Source organism: Xiphophorus couchianus, chromosome 13, assembly GCF_001444195.1.
Source record: "Xiphophorus couchianus chromosome 13, X_couchianus-1.0, whole genome shotgun sequence".
Classification (NCBI taxonomy): domain Eukaryota; kingdom Metazoa; phylum Chordata; class Actinopteri; order Cyprinodontiformes; family Poeciliidae; genus Xiphophorus; species Xiphophorus couchianus.
The window spans coordinates 4,287,774-4,301,764 of NC_040240.1; the positions used below are offsets into that span (position 1 = coordinate 4,287,774).

Sequence of the window (13,991 nt, forward strand, 5' to 3'; positions counted from 1 at the left end):
GACTTGTTTTAGCTTACGTTTGGTGTAGAAAAGGCAGTTTTTAATGATTGCCTATGAATGAAAAAGAGATTTGATGTGTATTTTTTTTCCTAATCAGCTCAGGCTGAACAATTACATACCCTTATCAAAATATATATCTGCAGCTTCCGTTTAACTTCCGCTAAACTGCCTCTCAGTTTTTATGTCAAAGTTCTGGCCCTTTTGATTCTTTCTCCCAGCTTTCATCATCCTCATGGGTTAAGCCACAGAAGAAAGCTCTGTTTTCGTGAGAAAGATCAGCCGTGAAACCCGTAATCCCCGCTCCGACAAGATATTTCCCTGGAGAGACGATCTAAATAAAACCAGAGCAAACCTGATGTTTAAACTAAACATACAATCACTTCTAAAACCGTTCTACGGGTTTTGAGACTTTACGGGAAATTCATGGATTGCCTTGGAATCTTTCAACACAATCATCTCATGCAAAGGCTCATAAAATTCAGATGATGTTTTTGAGTCTGGAATTGAGGATTTTGGTGATGACACTTGACAAAATGTAATGTTTGTTACTGGTTTCTCAATGGCCGCATGATGTTTATGTTTTTATGATGTAAAGTATCTTGAGCTGCCTTATTGTGATACAAATAAACTCGAATAGTTGCCATTAGATATCTGAACAAGATGGGAGCAAATTCAACAAATGGCCACAAGAGGGCACCTTGTACAAAACATTGTTACACCTCCAGTCATATTCTTACTATGTCTGAGAGACAATCTGTGTCCATCTGTTCGGCACTGAGACCGAAACTGTCTTTAACTGGTGCCTCTGACTCAAAAGGGTCAAAGGTCACACGCCAAAGACCTCCATCTCTATTGGCTCGGGCGCAAATATTGAAGGTCAGTGCTTCACAATCTGTGCCAGGCAACGAGCCGTGCAGTGCTCAGAGATCGGATGTTTTGGGAGAACTTTTGCTTGAGTGATGTTCATTTCAACCCAAAGTCATATGTGTGATTTATCCAGCGTCCTGCTCAAAGACAATATTTTTAATTAAAAAAAATTTTTTCCCTCAACTACATTTAAATGATAATCTCTAATTGCAGTTGTGAACTGTCTGTCACCCTTAGTTTGTTTACAAAATGGCCTGAATAACCCTGGAGCGGAAGGTCACATGCCTCATTTCACCACCTTATGGATGCAGGGAAATAAGAATCTGGGCTCTCTTCACACAAGCAATGAGGCAGTGGAGTTGATTTTTACATAATTACAGCACACGTAAATCACGGGCAGTCGTAGGCCGGGCTAAAAACAAATGAGATCTAGGGTACCTTATGAAAAACAACACAAGGTACGCAGAAGCCAGGATTTTCCAAGTTTTAAGTGGAAAAAAAAAATCACCTAGAGCACATAAAAAGTACTTCAAGCTGCAGCAGCAAATTATTTATTTACACTTCTGTCATATTGTGTCACACAGAAAGAGGAGGATAAAGTCCACCTAAATGCAAAATGTGAAGTAATCCCATTGTATTACTGATAACTGTCCTGGTGGTAAATCCTACGTGAAGTCCAAAATGCAATATTCATAATTAAGTTTTATGTGATGATGAAGTCATTTCCCGTTTTGCCATTTTCATCACCATTTCTAATGCAATACTTCTAAATGTTGACAGGAAAAAAACATTGATGGAAACATGGACTGCTGAGTAGCTGACATAGCAAAGTACAACAACTAGCTAGTTCCACCAGTTTTTCACCTTACTATTTAAACATGCTTACTGCCTGTGGGTTACTTGACTCAAATTTTAACTTCAAATCACCTTTTGCCCACTCCCAAGTCTGAAAATCAGCAGTACTTGTTAATTATTCTTCAAATGCTAGCTAAACCTAAGCAAGACTCAGAACTGAATGCTGTCAGACCTGTAAAAAGAAGAATTACAACCTGCATGACAACATAAAGTGAGTTAAAACAACTCAAATAGCAACAAGGTCATTCTCATTGATCAGTCTGGAGCAATTTGTAAGGTTTTCGGACTTCAGTGAACTTCAACTAGAGCCATTATCTACAAATAGTGAAAACATGAAGGCGTGGTAAACCTTCTTGGTAGTTACCAAAACCACCAAATTTCCTTAAAAGGGAGTAGAAAGGTCCTCCCATTTCTTCAGGTCTAACTTGCCTTGGTTAAAATTAGTGTCCAAAATTCTACATTAATAGGAAACCAAGTAGAAATTGCATTCGTGGGAGAGTTCCAAGGTGAAAACTGCTGCTGACCAAAAACAACAAAAATGCCAATCTCACACTACCTAAAAACATCTTGATGATTCTTAAGAAGCATAATTTCATAATAATAACTACGTGATACCTACAGTCAAACAGGATGCTGTTAGTTGGATGGTCTGGCGTTGCTTTGCTGGCTGTTCCAGAACCAGACTGCCCTGCTGTAGTTGATGAAACCATGAATTTCATCAGATTTTCTGGATGGAGTATGTCTAGCCACCAGTTTGTGGCCTAAAGTTAAAGTCCAAGAGCACAGATTCAAATCCGACTGAGATGCTCTGGCATAACCTTAAACAGGCTGTACATGCTTGACAACCGTCCAATGTAGCTGAATTAAAGCAATTCGGCATTGAAGGGTATGCTAGCCTCCATGATGGATAAGACAATCTATTAAACTTTGATTATGCTATTGGTCAAAGTCAAAAGCTCAATTTCACCAGCTAGATTTGCATGTTATTGACAGTGTCCAATTATGGAGAATGACTTTGCATAGCAACCAAGAAAAGGAGGGAAGAAATGAAATACAGCTAAGAAAAGTCTTCCTAATGGTAGGAGGATTTTCTAATCCAAAGAAAGCAAGCAGCAGGGCATAAGAACTGGAGCTTCTTTTTCTGTTGGAAGGTAAAATTATTTAATGTGTGCATTTACACATGTTCACTGATTCATCTGTACATTTTATTTTTCTTGTTTGAACCACAGACGTGGGAAATCAGGAGTACTTTCAACGACTTGAGCTTAAATTCACCTGTTTATAACTGCTCGTTCTTTTAGAGTAAGTAAAAGTAAAAATTAAAAGTAAGTAAAGTAAAAGCTTGGAATTAACATTTGGTGCCATCTTTGATCTACTGTATTTGTATTTCTTCAAAAATACCTTGTACAGCTATTCCAGTGTTTCACACTTTCTTTATTTTTCAGGATGAAGCGGACACTCCTGCTTGTCCTCGCCTTCTCAGGTCAGTCTGTCAGTTGTGCAGAAGGGTGAAACTCAAAGGGACAGATCTGATGTTTATACAGATAGAAGTTCTCCAAAGTTATTTTCAGTACCTCCAGTGGGCAGATGTCATACAGTAGTGATTTTGTAGAAAGTGCAGAGATTCAGACCTTGTCAGTCCACTACAATCTTACCATGAATGCTGTAGTTTTTGTAGCAGGTCATCAGTTGTTTACATGGACAGTATTATAAATTGTTCTTTCGAAAAAAAAAAGCTAACTATTAAACGCTAACTGATGGCATTTGCTGGACTACAGCAACCAACAGTACGATAAGGATAGTAGATTTTGCTGTTTGAGCTCATTTCCCACTGTTGGTTTCACAGCATATATTCTAAATCTAGATTATATTTCTATAATATTGATTGTTTACAGAAAATGTGTTATAAGATGAGGTAATTTTTAAAAAAATGATCTTGTCCAGCGGGGGTTTATGTTCTGTCTACCAACTTGTTTCGTGAGTACCACTACGTGAGCAGCCCCAAGACGTGGGCTGAAGCTCAGCGGTACTGCAGAGAGAGGTACGCCGACCTGGCCACCGTGGACAGCCCAGAGGAAAACGACAGACTGCTCCTTGAACTGCAGGGATCCGGACAGTTTGCCTGGATCGGGCTTTACGACAACACAACGGGCTGGAAGTGGACAATGGGAGACGATGACTTTGTCGGCGATAGCAGTTTCCCTCCTTGGGAACCAAATCAGCCTGACAACTATGGCGGCAAGCAGAGCTGCATAGTGATGAATTTGATTGGAGGCTGGCGGGATGAAATCTGCAACACAGAGCGCCCTTTTATCTGCTTTGATGGTAGGTAACTCCACTTTTCATTTTCCAAATCTAGTGGCAAAGATGGAAAAATAAGACAATAAAACCATCATAAGTGAATATATTTAGGTCAGACAATGGTAAGGATTAAAAACAGTAGAAGAAAAACATCCATAGTAGTTTCAAAGAAGAGAATGAATGAGGTTTGTCTGTTTTTGCTGGTTTTTCTGTGCGGTTTCAGAAATTGACGGTCTGACCGGACGAGCCCCCACTTTCCCACCGTCTGACTGTGACATTTTGGGTGCTCCTCCTAATCGTCGTTTTACGACCGTAGGAACGTTAAAAAAGAGAATATAAGTGAAGTTTATTTTTTGCTGTCTTTCTCTTTTCTTGTAGAACACGGCCCTTCTAAATACGTTGTTGTGACGACATTCATGTTTTGGGAAGATGCTAAGAACTACTGTCGGTCCAAATACACGGACCTGGTCAGAGTGTGGAACACGTCTCAGAACAATGAAATACACCCACTCATTGAGAGGAACCACTGGATCGGCCTCTACAGAGACCTGTGGGCTAACTGGTCTGACCACAGCCTACTGACCTTCACTAATTGGGAGACGGGCCAGCCCGACAACAAAGGCAGCACCAACATGACTTCCTGTGCTGCTGTGAATACGAGCACCAGAACGTGGTGGGATGTTGACTGTAGTGAAGAGCACGAGTTCATCTGTCAGACTCTGATTCCATCCAGTAGGAGGTTGGAGCTGCGCTTCCAGTCTGAGGCCGACCTGACCGACCCCGACGCCCAGCAGCAGATTTTACAGCAGGTACAGGAAGCCTGTTTCCTCTCTATTTTGAGAACTTAATCTACAACAATACCAAATCTAAAGGGAAAGTGCATAATTTGTTAATTTAGGGTTCTGGTGCAAAGTTTTGTGCAGTTAGTATCTCAGCTTATTCAAACAAAAACAAACTCTGTTGCCAAAAAAGAATCTTTGGCATGTACAGAGTTACTACTAATCAATAAATTAGAGTATGCATTCACACAAATGTGAGCCAATTCACACCACAATAATACAATAATAGTTTTTTATTGTTCAAAGGTAAAATCTCTGTTTCCTCTGCGTTTCCATCAGCTGTTAGCAGAAATTCACCACAATTAACAGAAACAAAAGGCTTGAAACTATCATACCATTTGTAATTAATTCATGTGTTGCACTTTTCAATGATATCCTTATTTGTTGATGATTGTAAGACAGTAGATAATATCTTGGGTACTGCAGAAACTCATCAATTAAAGTAAACCATTTTTAGCACAATAACTTATAGGAAATCAGCTCTATACCAAATAAAAAATTACTTAATTGTACAAAAAACTCACATGACAGATTGTACAACATCACGATTTATCATACACAGAAAAGGCCGAAATGGATACTTAATATTTATAAAGACTAGGAATTAGAATATCTCCTTTGCTTTGTTTGACTACATGTAGATATGAAGATCGTATTATACAACTCTGTAAGCCATCATGTGTGAATTTACAAAAAATTAAGTCAGTAAGATATATGACAATATGCTTTGATCAACTGGACAGCACTTAAACAATCTACCATAAAAACTAATCAATTGTATCTTTCATTTAGCTCCACGCTAAACTGGAGACTGATGGACTAACAGACTTCAAGCTCCGCTGGATTGAGAAAGACGGGCAGAACTTTCACAAGGATACAAAGCAAAAAACATAAGAAAAATTCAGCTTTTTAAAATTGAGTCTTATTATTTCAACAGCATCTGTAACAGATAGTCAAAGATATATTTGTTTTTTTATTCAGCTATCTATTTAAGTTTCAGACAGAAGAAGCAGAAGACTTTTTCTATCTATGAATTATGTGAACATGTAACATTGTTTCTTTTGCTCTGCTTTGTTTTATGAGGTTGGAAAATTGACGGACTGTGGTTCAAAAGTCTTGAAAAATTGTTTGTGAATAATTACTTGTACTACAGTCTTTTATTTGTAGTTTAAAATGAAATAAATATGGCATACTTGTGTGGTCTGAATTATGGTTTGTCTTTGATCACTAAATGTTTGAGTAATAAATCAGATAAACCAACAATAAACTGTGAACGTATCACAATTTGTCATTTGTGGTGCAAAACATTAACATTGAGATTTTTACTAAATTTGTTTTTGTTTTAAGCATATCCCCTTTGTGTGAGGTTAATGCGGACTGCTAACAGACTTATTTAGCTCAAAAGAAGATTTTAAAAAATTAGAAATTTAATTACAGACTTGTTGGAGTAAAATATGCATGATGACATACTTTTCTCAGTCTTATTGGCATGAAAAAAAAAAATCAATTTACCTTTAAAGACAAGGAATTGCATATTCATGAATTTCGATTAGGGTACTTTGCGCGTTTTTACCAAAAACAACCACAGACTAAAAAGTAAGGGTAAATTTACTGTGAATTAAATTAGGAAAATATATATTTTAATGGAAGCCAACTAAATGCATTATAGGTGTATAATATAGAGAAATATTATGTATCATAATGTAGAATGTAATGAAACTAGGGTTGCCTTACAACCATGATCAGCCTCTTTAGTTTTGTCTGCTGGCTTCTGGTATTTAAAGAACCACTGGGGGGAAAAAAAATATATTTCTGTCATTTAAACACAGACTTACATGTGGTTTTGCTCATGTAATCAATTATTCTCACAAAGAGAATGAAAATAAATTAATCTATGTTCTTATTTGCCACTTTGAATGGATTCCCAATAGTTTTTATGCCATTAAAAAGATGCTCGGTTAAAGCATGTGATCTACATCACTATGTCTTGATAATGATCATGTGATCTATGTCCAATTTATAATTTCAGTGTTCTTCTACATCCTATTTTTTAAAACTCTTTTTAAAATATATACGCCACAAGAACAACAATGTTTGCCTGTTCATTTGACTGATCCATTCTCCTTGAGGTAAGGACACAAACATTTAAACATCTTTAATTGAAAGTTGGCCATTTCATCATCCATTATTACACTGTAAGTGTTGACAGTCCAAGTGCAGGAACTTGTTTTACAGTTCTTGCTATACTGCGACGACTTCTGCTGTAAAATCTGCTGGGCTAAACCAACCATTGGTCAAATCTGGACCAATTATGCTACTTCAGGACATGGGCGACTTTCTGTAATTGATGGCACCATGAGTTCTGTGCTCAGTCAGAAAATCTAACCATAAGCTTGTTACTTTAATGCTCCAGAACATTTAGCAGAACCACCTCTGAATGGGTCAAACACCAAAATCCTACTGAGAAGGTTTAAAGCTACAGAATGTAACTTTTATTTTTTTTTTAAAGTTACATTTGTTGAAGCCGTCACTATGTCCAGACAGGTAATCTGGCGGTGGGGAGGATAAAAAAAAAAAAGCTTCGCTGCCTTCTCCCAGTGCTAACTAGAGACAACCAATCAGAGCCAGGAGGAGGGTCTTAGCGCTGTCAATCCTGCTTGTGTGTGCTCCCCGTACCCTCCTTTCTGTCTGCTATGATACAACTTCTCCCCATCAGCAGAGCCTTAAGTGAACGCTAAGGCTAGTTAGCATGGCCACGTATGATGACGGACAAGCCCTTTTGTTGTTTCTCTGCCTTTAACACATTTAGCAGCACGTTCATGAGGATAACTGGCAGCGCTAAGATCCTCCTCTTGGCTCTGATTGGTTGTTTCTGACAGGGAGAGGTGCATTCCTTCAGACGGCAATAGCAGCACAGGGAGGAGGTGGAGAAGCTTGATCTTTTCACCGTCTCATCTTATCTCTACATGGTGATAGTTTTAGCAAATATAAAACATAATTTTTTTATTTATTTTTTTTACTTACGGCAGATTTAATGCTCAAAATTCCTCCAGTGAGGCTGAAGAAAGACGAGCCTAAAAGATAAAATAAAAATACCCCAAAAGCATTGCAAAACACTGATTAATAGATATTGCTACCATGATTATTAGCTTCAAAGGACAATTACTTTTTGGTGTGTAAAGCTTTTGTCCTTAAATAAATTAAATATATTGAAAACTGCTTGTTGTACTACTCCTGCTCGTCTTTGACATTGCATTGTATTTTGATGACTAAAAATAAATTCAAAACAGCAGAAACTAACTGTTGGATTTAACTAAATTTATTGTGAACGGCTTAAAAACACACCGGTACGGTACATTGCTAGGAGCCAAACGTCTTCCTTTATATATTTAAACAATGCCTTGCGCGGGTTAGCCGCCTCATTTCACACAGTTCATTTGTATTTGTTTTACATCACGTTCCATTTGTTTTACATCCTGTTCTAATGAAAGCAGCAAATTACTCAGATTGGGTTTCAGTACAGAAAATGAGGAGAAATAGAATAAAGGTAAACAGATTCTTTTCATCAAAGCAAAGATCCAAGCAGGATACCAGAGCTGTCTTCAAGTCCAAGTAAGGCTATTGTGTATTCCTTATTTGACCATGATTTTTTGTTTTTATTAACAAATTAGAAATAAACCATTCATTGAGTCTTAAACTTGAAGGAAATATCTCTCAAATGTAAATTGTCCAAAATATTACCAATTAATTAATCCTAAATGTTTATACAGTTTTTATTTTTGCCTTTTCTCTACATATAAAATGGATGTGCTCTGCATGTTTTTTGTTTAGATTTTTTTTAAACCCATTATTTAAAAAACTAACATTTAAAATGTTTAAATTGACAGGATGAGGAAGACACTTCTACTTGTTCTCACCTTGTCAGGTGAGTTTTCTTTCAGGGGCAAAATGAAACAATGTTTCAATTTTCTTTAAAAAAAAAAAAAGCTTCAAAGTTATTTTTTTATTGTTACCCAGCGGGGGTTTCTGTTCTGTCTACCAACTTGTTTCGTGAGTACCACTACGTGAGCAGCCCCAAGACGTGGGCTGAAGCTCAGCGGTACTGCAGAGAGAGGTACGCCGACCTGGCCACCGTGGACAGCCCAGAGGAAAACGACAGACTGCTCCTTGAACTGCAGGGATCCGGACAGTTTCCCTGGATCAGGCTTTACGACAACACAACGGGCTGGAAGTGGACAATGGGAGACGATGACTTTGTCGGCAATAAGAGTTTCCCACCTTGGCAACCAAATCAGCCTGACAACTACGGTGGCAAGCAGAGCTGCATAGTGATGAATTTGACTGGAGGTTGGCGGGATGAAATCTGCAACACAGAGCGCCCTTTTATCTGCTTTGATGGTAAGTAATTTTTATAAAAAACAACTTGGGGGTGTGCTGTGGTGGCGCTGGGGTTAAGCACAACCCACATATGGAGGCCTTAGTCCTCGACGTGGCTGTCGCAGGTCTGGCGACCTTTACCGCATGTCTTCCCCCTTCTCTCATTACCCACTTTCCTGTCAATTAACTATCAAATAAAGGCCACTCGAGGCAAAAAAATAAAAAAATCTTTAAAAAACTCAAGTATTCACTTCACAAATTTACTATCAATCAAACCATCAAAGGTTAATATTTTTGCGGCGCCGTATGCTGCAGTAGTTAGAGCAGGTGCTCCGCATTCACAGGCTAGAGACCTGGACATATCCATCTCAAGTACGACTCCTGTCCTCACTTCCTGTGCTGCTTGTCTTTACCCCCTTCTCTTTGCTCCGTTCCTGTCAAATTATTGTGTGAAAAAGACCAACAGTGCTGTAAAACACTTTTAAAATAAAGATTACTATGCCAGACAGAGGTCAAGAAAAATCAAAGAACATTGGTCCTTGCTTTGATGAGGGGTTTTTTTTCTGTGCGGTTTCAGAAATTGACGGTCTGACCGGACGAGCCCCCACTTTCCCACCGTCTGACCGTGACATTTTCGGTGCTCCTCCTAATCGTCGTTTTACGACCGTAGGAGCGTTAAAAAAGAGAATATAAGTGAAGTTTATTTTTCGCTGTTTTTCTCTTTTTTTGTAGAACACCGCCCTTCTAAATACGTTGTTGTGTCTACATTCATGTTTTGGGAAGATGCTAAGAACTACTGTTGGTCCAAATACACGGACCTGGTCAGAGTGTGGAACACGTCTCAGAACAATGAAATACACCCACTCATTGAGAGGAACCACTGGATCGGCCTCTACAGAGACCTGTGGGCTAACTGGTCTGACCACAGCCTACTGACCTTCACTAATTGGGAGACGGGCCAGCCCGACAACAAAGGCAGCACCAACATGACTTCCTGTGCTGCTGTGAATACGAGCACCAGAACGTGGTGGGATGTTGACTGTAGTGAAGAGCACGAGTTCATCTGTCAGACTCTGATTCCATCCAGTAGGAGGTTGGAGCTGCGCTTCCAGTCTGATGCCGACCTGACCGACCCCGACGCCCAGCAGCAGATTTTACAGCAGGTAAATACTGTAAATGCCTCTTTAAGAGCAATCTATCCTCAAAACGTTCTTAATACCCTGACACAGGTTTTGTTTCAATCTGACATTTAGCTGCATGCTAAAATGGAGGCTGATGGACTAACAGACCTCAAGTTTCGCTGGATGGAGAGGGATGGGCAAATTTTTCATAAAGAACCAAAGAAAAAAACATGAGGAAAATTCAGCCTTTTTCATGCACCATTCATAAGCATAACCTACAGATATTCGCATCTGTAGTCTAGTAAGTCAAGGACATTTTCAGTACCTCTTTTTTTGTTAAGCTAACAGTCATTTACTTTGCAGATACACTATTAAACTTATGTAATATTTTCTGGAATAAGTCGATCCACATATATTTTTATTCATATATGTATACCTAAATGTCAAGGTACACATTGTATGCAGCTAATATCGTGTAACATCCAATTTGACTGTTTAATAAGGTAAAACCTGACACGACTACCTGTAATATTATATGCGTTTCCTAAACTTGAATTATGCAAATGATTTGCTTTTCTCTTTTTATGATTTATTTGTGCTGTACATGGCATTATACATTCTATGGACCATTTAAACTTTATACCCGACCTTTTTCTTGACTTTGATACCCAATTGTTACTTCTTTTTTCATTTGTTGGTTGTATTGTCTGTGATGCAATACGATGCAAGGGTGGTTTGAATGTATAAAAAAAATAAAGAAAAACTCGTCATTTCTTGGCCACAAAATGTTTAAGTGGTGCCTTTTAAATTCATTGGAAGTGTTTGTGACTTTGTTCATTTAGTCAGTGTAAAACTATGTTAAATTATTTTAAACTGGCAATAAAACCGTGTAATTAAATGGGTGTGTGTTAGTGCCATAATTTGTCATTTTTTCAGCAAAATGTTAATAGCAAGACATTTAGGAGTTTTTAATACATATTCTAAATGTAATGTATTTCAGTCATTGCACTCAGGTGCAGTGAGTCTCAGGTCATTGTAGTATAAAGACGTCTGTGTCAGAAATGTTTATAACTTCTTTTCAGCTTTATTTAAAACTAGAAAACAATAAACTACCAAATTTACTCAGACTAAACACTGTTGACTACTCTTGCATGTTTTCAAAATGATACTTTTTTTTTTTTAATAGACGCCACCTAATTTCACTTGATTCATTGCATGTGTCTACATGCTGTTCTAATGACAGCGACAAATTACTTCCACCGTGTTTGCATAGCTGCAGAAAAGCAGGTGGAGTGACAGAAGAAAAGGCAAGCAAATGCCATTCCTGTAGGTCTGAGATTTATTTTCCGTCAGATTTTACAGCAAGTACGGGAAGCCTGGATCCGTTTCATCTAAACGTAGCTCGCCCATCTCGCAACAACGCTGTCGTTTTGTCTCGAGTATTTAACCAAAGATTAACATACTAGACATTGTGTGCTGTCATTGATTCAGCTGCATACAAAATTGAACTCTGATGGGATGACAGACTTTAAATGGCGCTGGATCGAGAAAGACGGAGTCACTTTACACAACGAGCAGAAGAAGACATAAGTGTAAACCCATCCTGTGTCGGCGTGTGTTTTCTCTAAGAAGTCAACCTAAAGTTGCTTGTCACATTTTACAGGATAACTAACGAGCTCGTAAAACATTTGTGACAAACTCATATAAAAATGAAGAACTGGGCTGATGCTGGTCCTACAAAAGCCATGAATCTGTTTCATTAAAAAAGCCGTACACTGAAAAAACAAAAACAGATGATTCAACTTCAAATCAAAACACTGAGCTCATTTGTTGCAAGTAATCAAATTGAGTTTATCCAAGCGAATATATTACGTTTATTAAGTTGTCGGGTTAAACAAATGTACATAATTTAGGTTTGATAAACTTAATTGAACTATATTTTTTAAGATGGAGCTTTTTTTTTCAGGAAAGTTTCTTTCACAAACAGAGCTACAATATAACTTAGAAACATGTGAAACTTGCACAAACATAATGTATAAATTTGACTTATGGGAACTTTAGAGATACAAGTTTGACTTATGTCCATAATATGTTGTTTATTCAAAAATAAACAGTTTAAAAAGTTTTTACTGAGTTTAAATGTGGGGTTCCTCAAGGCTCAGATTTTATTCACAACATCTAAAACAATACATCAGCTGATGATACATTTCTGCTACCACATGGAACTGGGCCTTTGTGTTCTAGGATTTGTCCAATGGTGGAGGTTCTCACTGTGAACAGTAGATGCTGGTTTCAATACCTTTTGAAAGTTGCTTTTTAGTCCCTTTCAGTCTACTTTATGTGGCCTTACAGGTTATTTCAGGTGATTCTGTCAGGAATAGTCTGGCAGCAATAAGGCCTGACTGTTGGTAATGAAACTGAACTGAAAGATTTGGGTTTCTTGAGTTAAGAAGGTGAACAATGACTGTCTCCACACAGGGCCAGGGTGCTTCGCATTGATTTTCTCCCCCTTTTCATCTGATGATGTGAAACATTTAAGTGTGACAAATAAATCAAAAACAGAAGAAATCTGCAAGACAAAAAAAAACAAACTTTCTCACAGAAGCATATATATTGATGGAAAAGGGAGACCAAACACTGTTGCAAAAATGCTGGAGATTTTAGAAACAAAGGAAGCGAAAACCCCCTATGGTGTAGTAGTTACTTACCGTAGATATGTGATGTCAGAACATTGGAAAGCAAGTAACACACTATTGTTTCAATATCTAGGTACTCTTAGGTGAATACTAAGGTCAACAACAAAGCCAAATGCACATTTTTGTGAGCTTCAGGGCCTCCTTCGTTATTAAAGCTTTCATGCTTACAGTAAACCCCAGAGTTGTTCAGAGACAGGGCTCTTAGCAACAACATGAGCTGCGTTTCCATTACGAAGGTGCGCAAGACAGTGTCAATTTTAAGCTAATGTCAAAAATGGTCCATTAAATAAATAACGCAATTAAAAGCACGTGAAGACGTTTGCTCACGCAATAATTAAAATGCATGTCACGCCATTGTCCTCAAACTACTTCCTGTCATCATCTTCTTCATGGTTTGTGCCAGTAGCAACATCCAAATGTTGATCATGTGACTTGTGATGCGAAAAAAGTGTTTCCATCGCAGTTTTGCGAAATAACCCGCAAAAAAAAAAAGGAATCCTAGAGGCAAAACTTTTTAGTGAAAAACAATTTTTTTTTTTCTCAAAATTGCCATGTTTCCGTTCAGCAAATTTATTTTTGAAATGTCAAATTGCGCAATTATATGCAGCTACACACTACATAGCCCAACTATATAGCACAAGAGAAATAGTCATACAACTTGAGGCTTTACTTTTCCTCACAAACAATTATCAATGTATGTTATTGGGATTAAATGTGGTTGACCAACATAAAAAGACAGAACATGAAAGGAAAGTGACAAAAAGCTTGTTTCACTTGATTTTACATAATTTACGAGTATTATTTTCCTTCCACTTCATAATTACACACTACATTGTGTTGGTCTATCACAAAATATCAACAAAATATGTTAAACTTGGTTTAACTAATGCACTTAACTGGACAAAAAAAAAAAAACGTGGTTCTGCATAGTTTCC

The 13,991-nt window shown here is 37.8% G+C and overlaps 2 protein-coding genes across 2 annotated transcripts in view; one reads left to right on the forward strand and one right to left on the reverse strand.

Moving 5' to 3' along the window:
• The window catches only part of ldlrap1a (low density lipoprotein receptor adaptor protein 1a), a 150,782-nt gene that overhangs the window by 73,083 nt on the left and 63,708 nt on the right, over window positions 1-13,991 (reverse strand). The gene's annotated exons all lie outside the window — the stretch shown is intronic.
• On the forward strand, window positions 3,660-6,094 carry LOC114156184 (C-type mannose receptor 2-like; the record flags this gene model as incomplete). Its single annotated transcript, XM_028036465.1, has 3 exons — window positions 3,660-4,047; window positions 4,402-4,832; window positions 5,655-6,094. Coding segments are annotated over 3 exons (921 nt in total), but the record flags the coding sequence as incomplete, so codon positions are not given.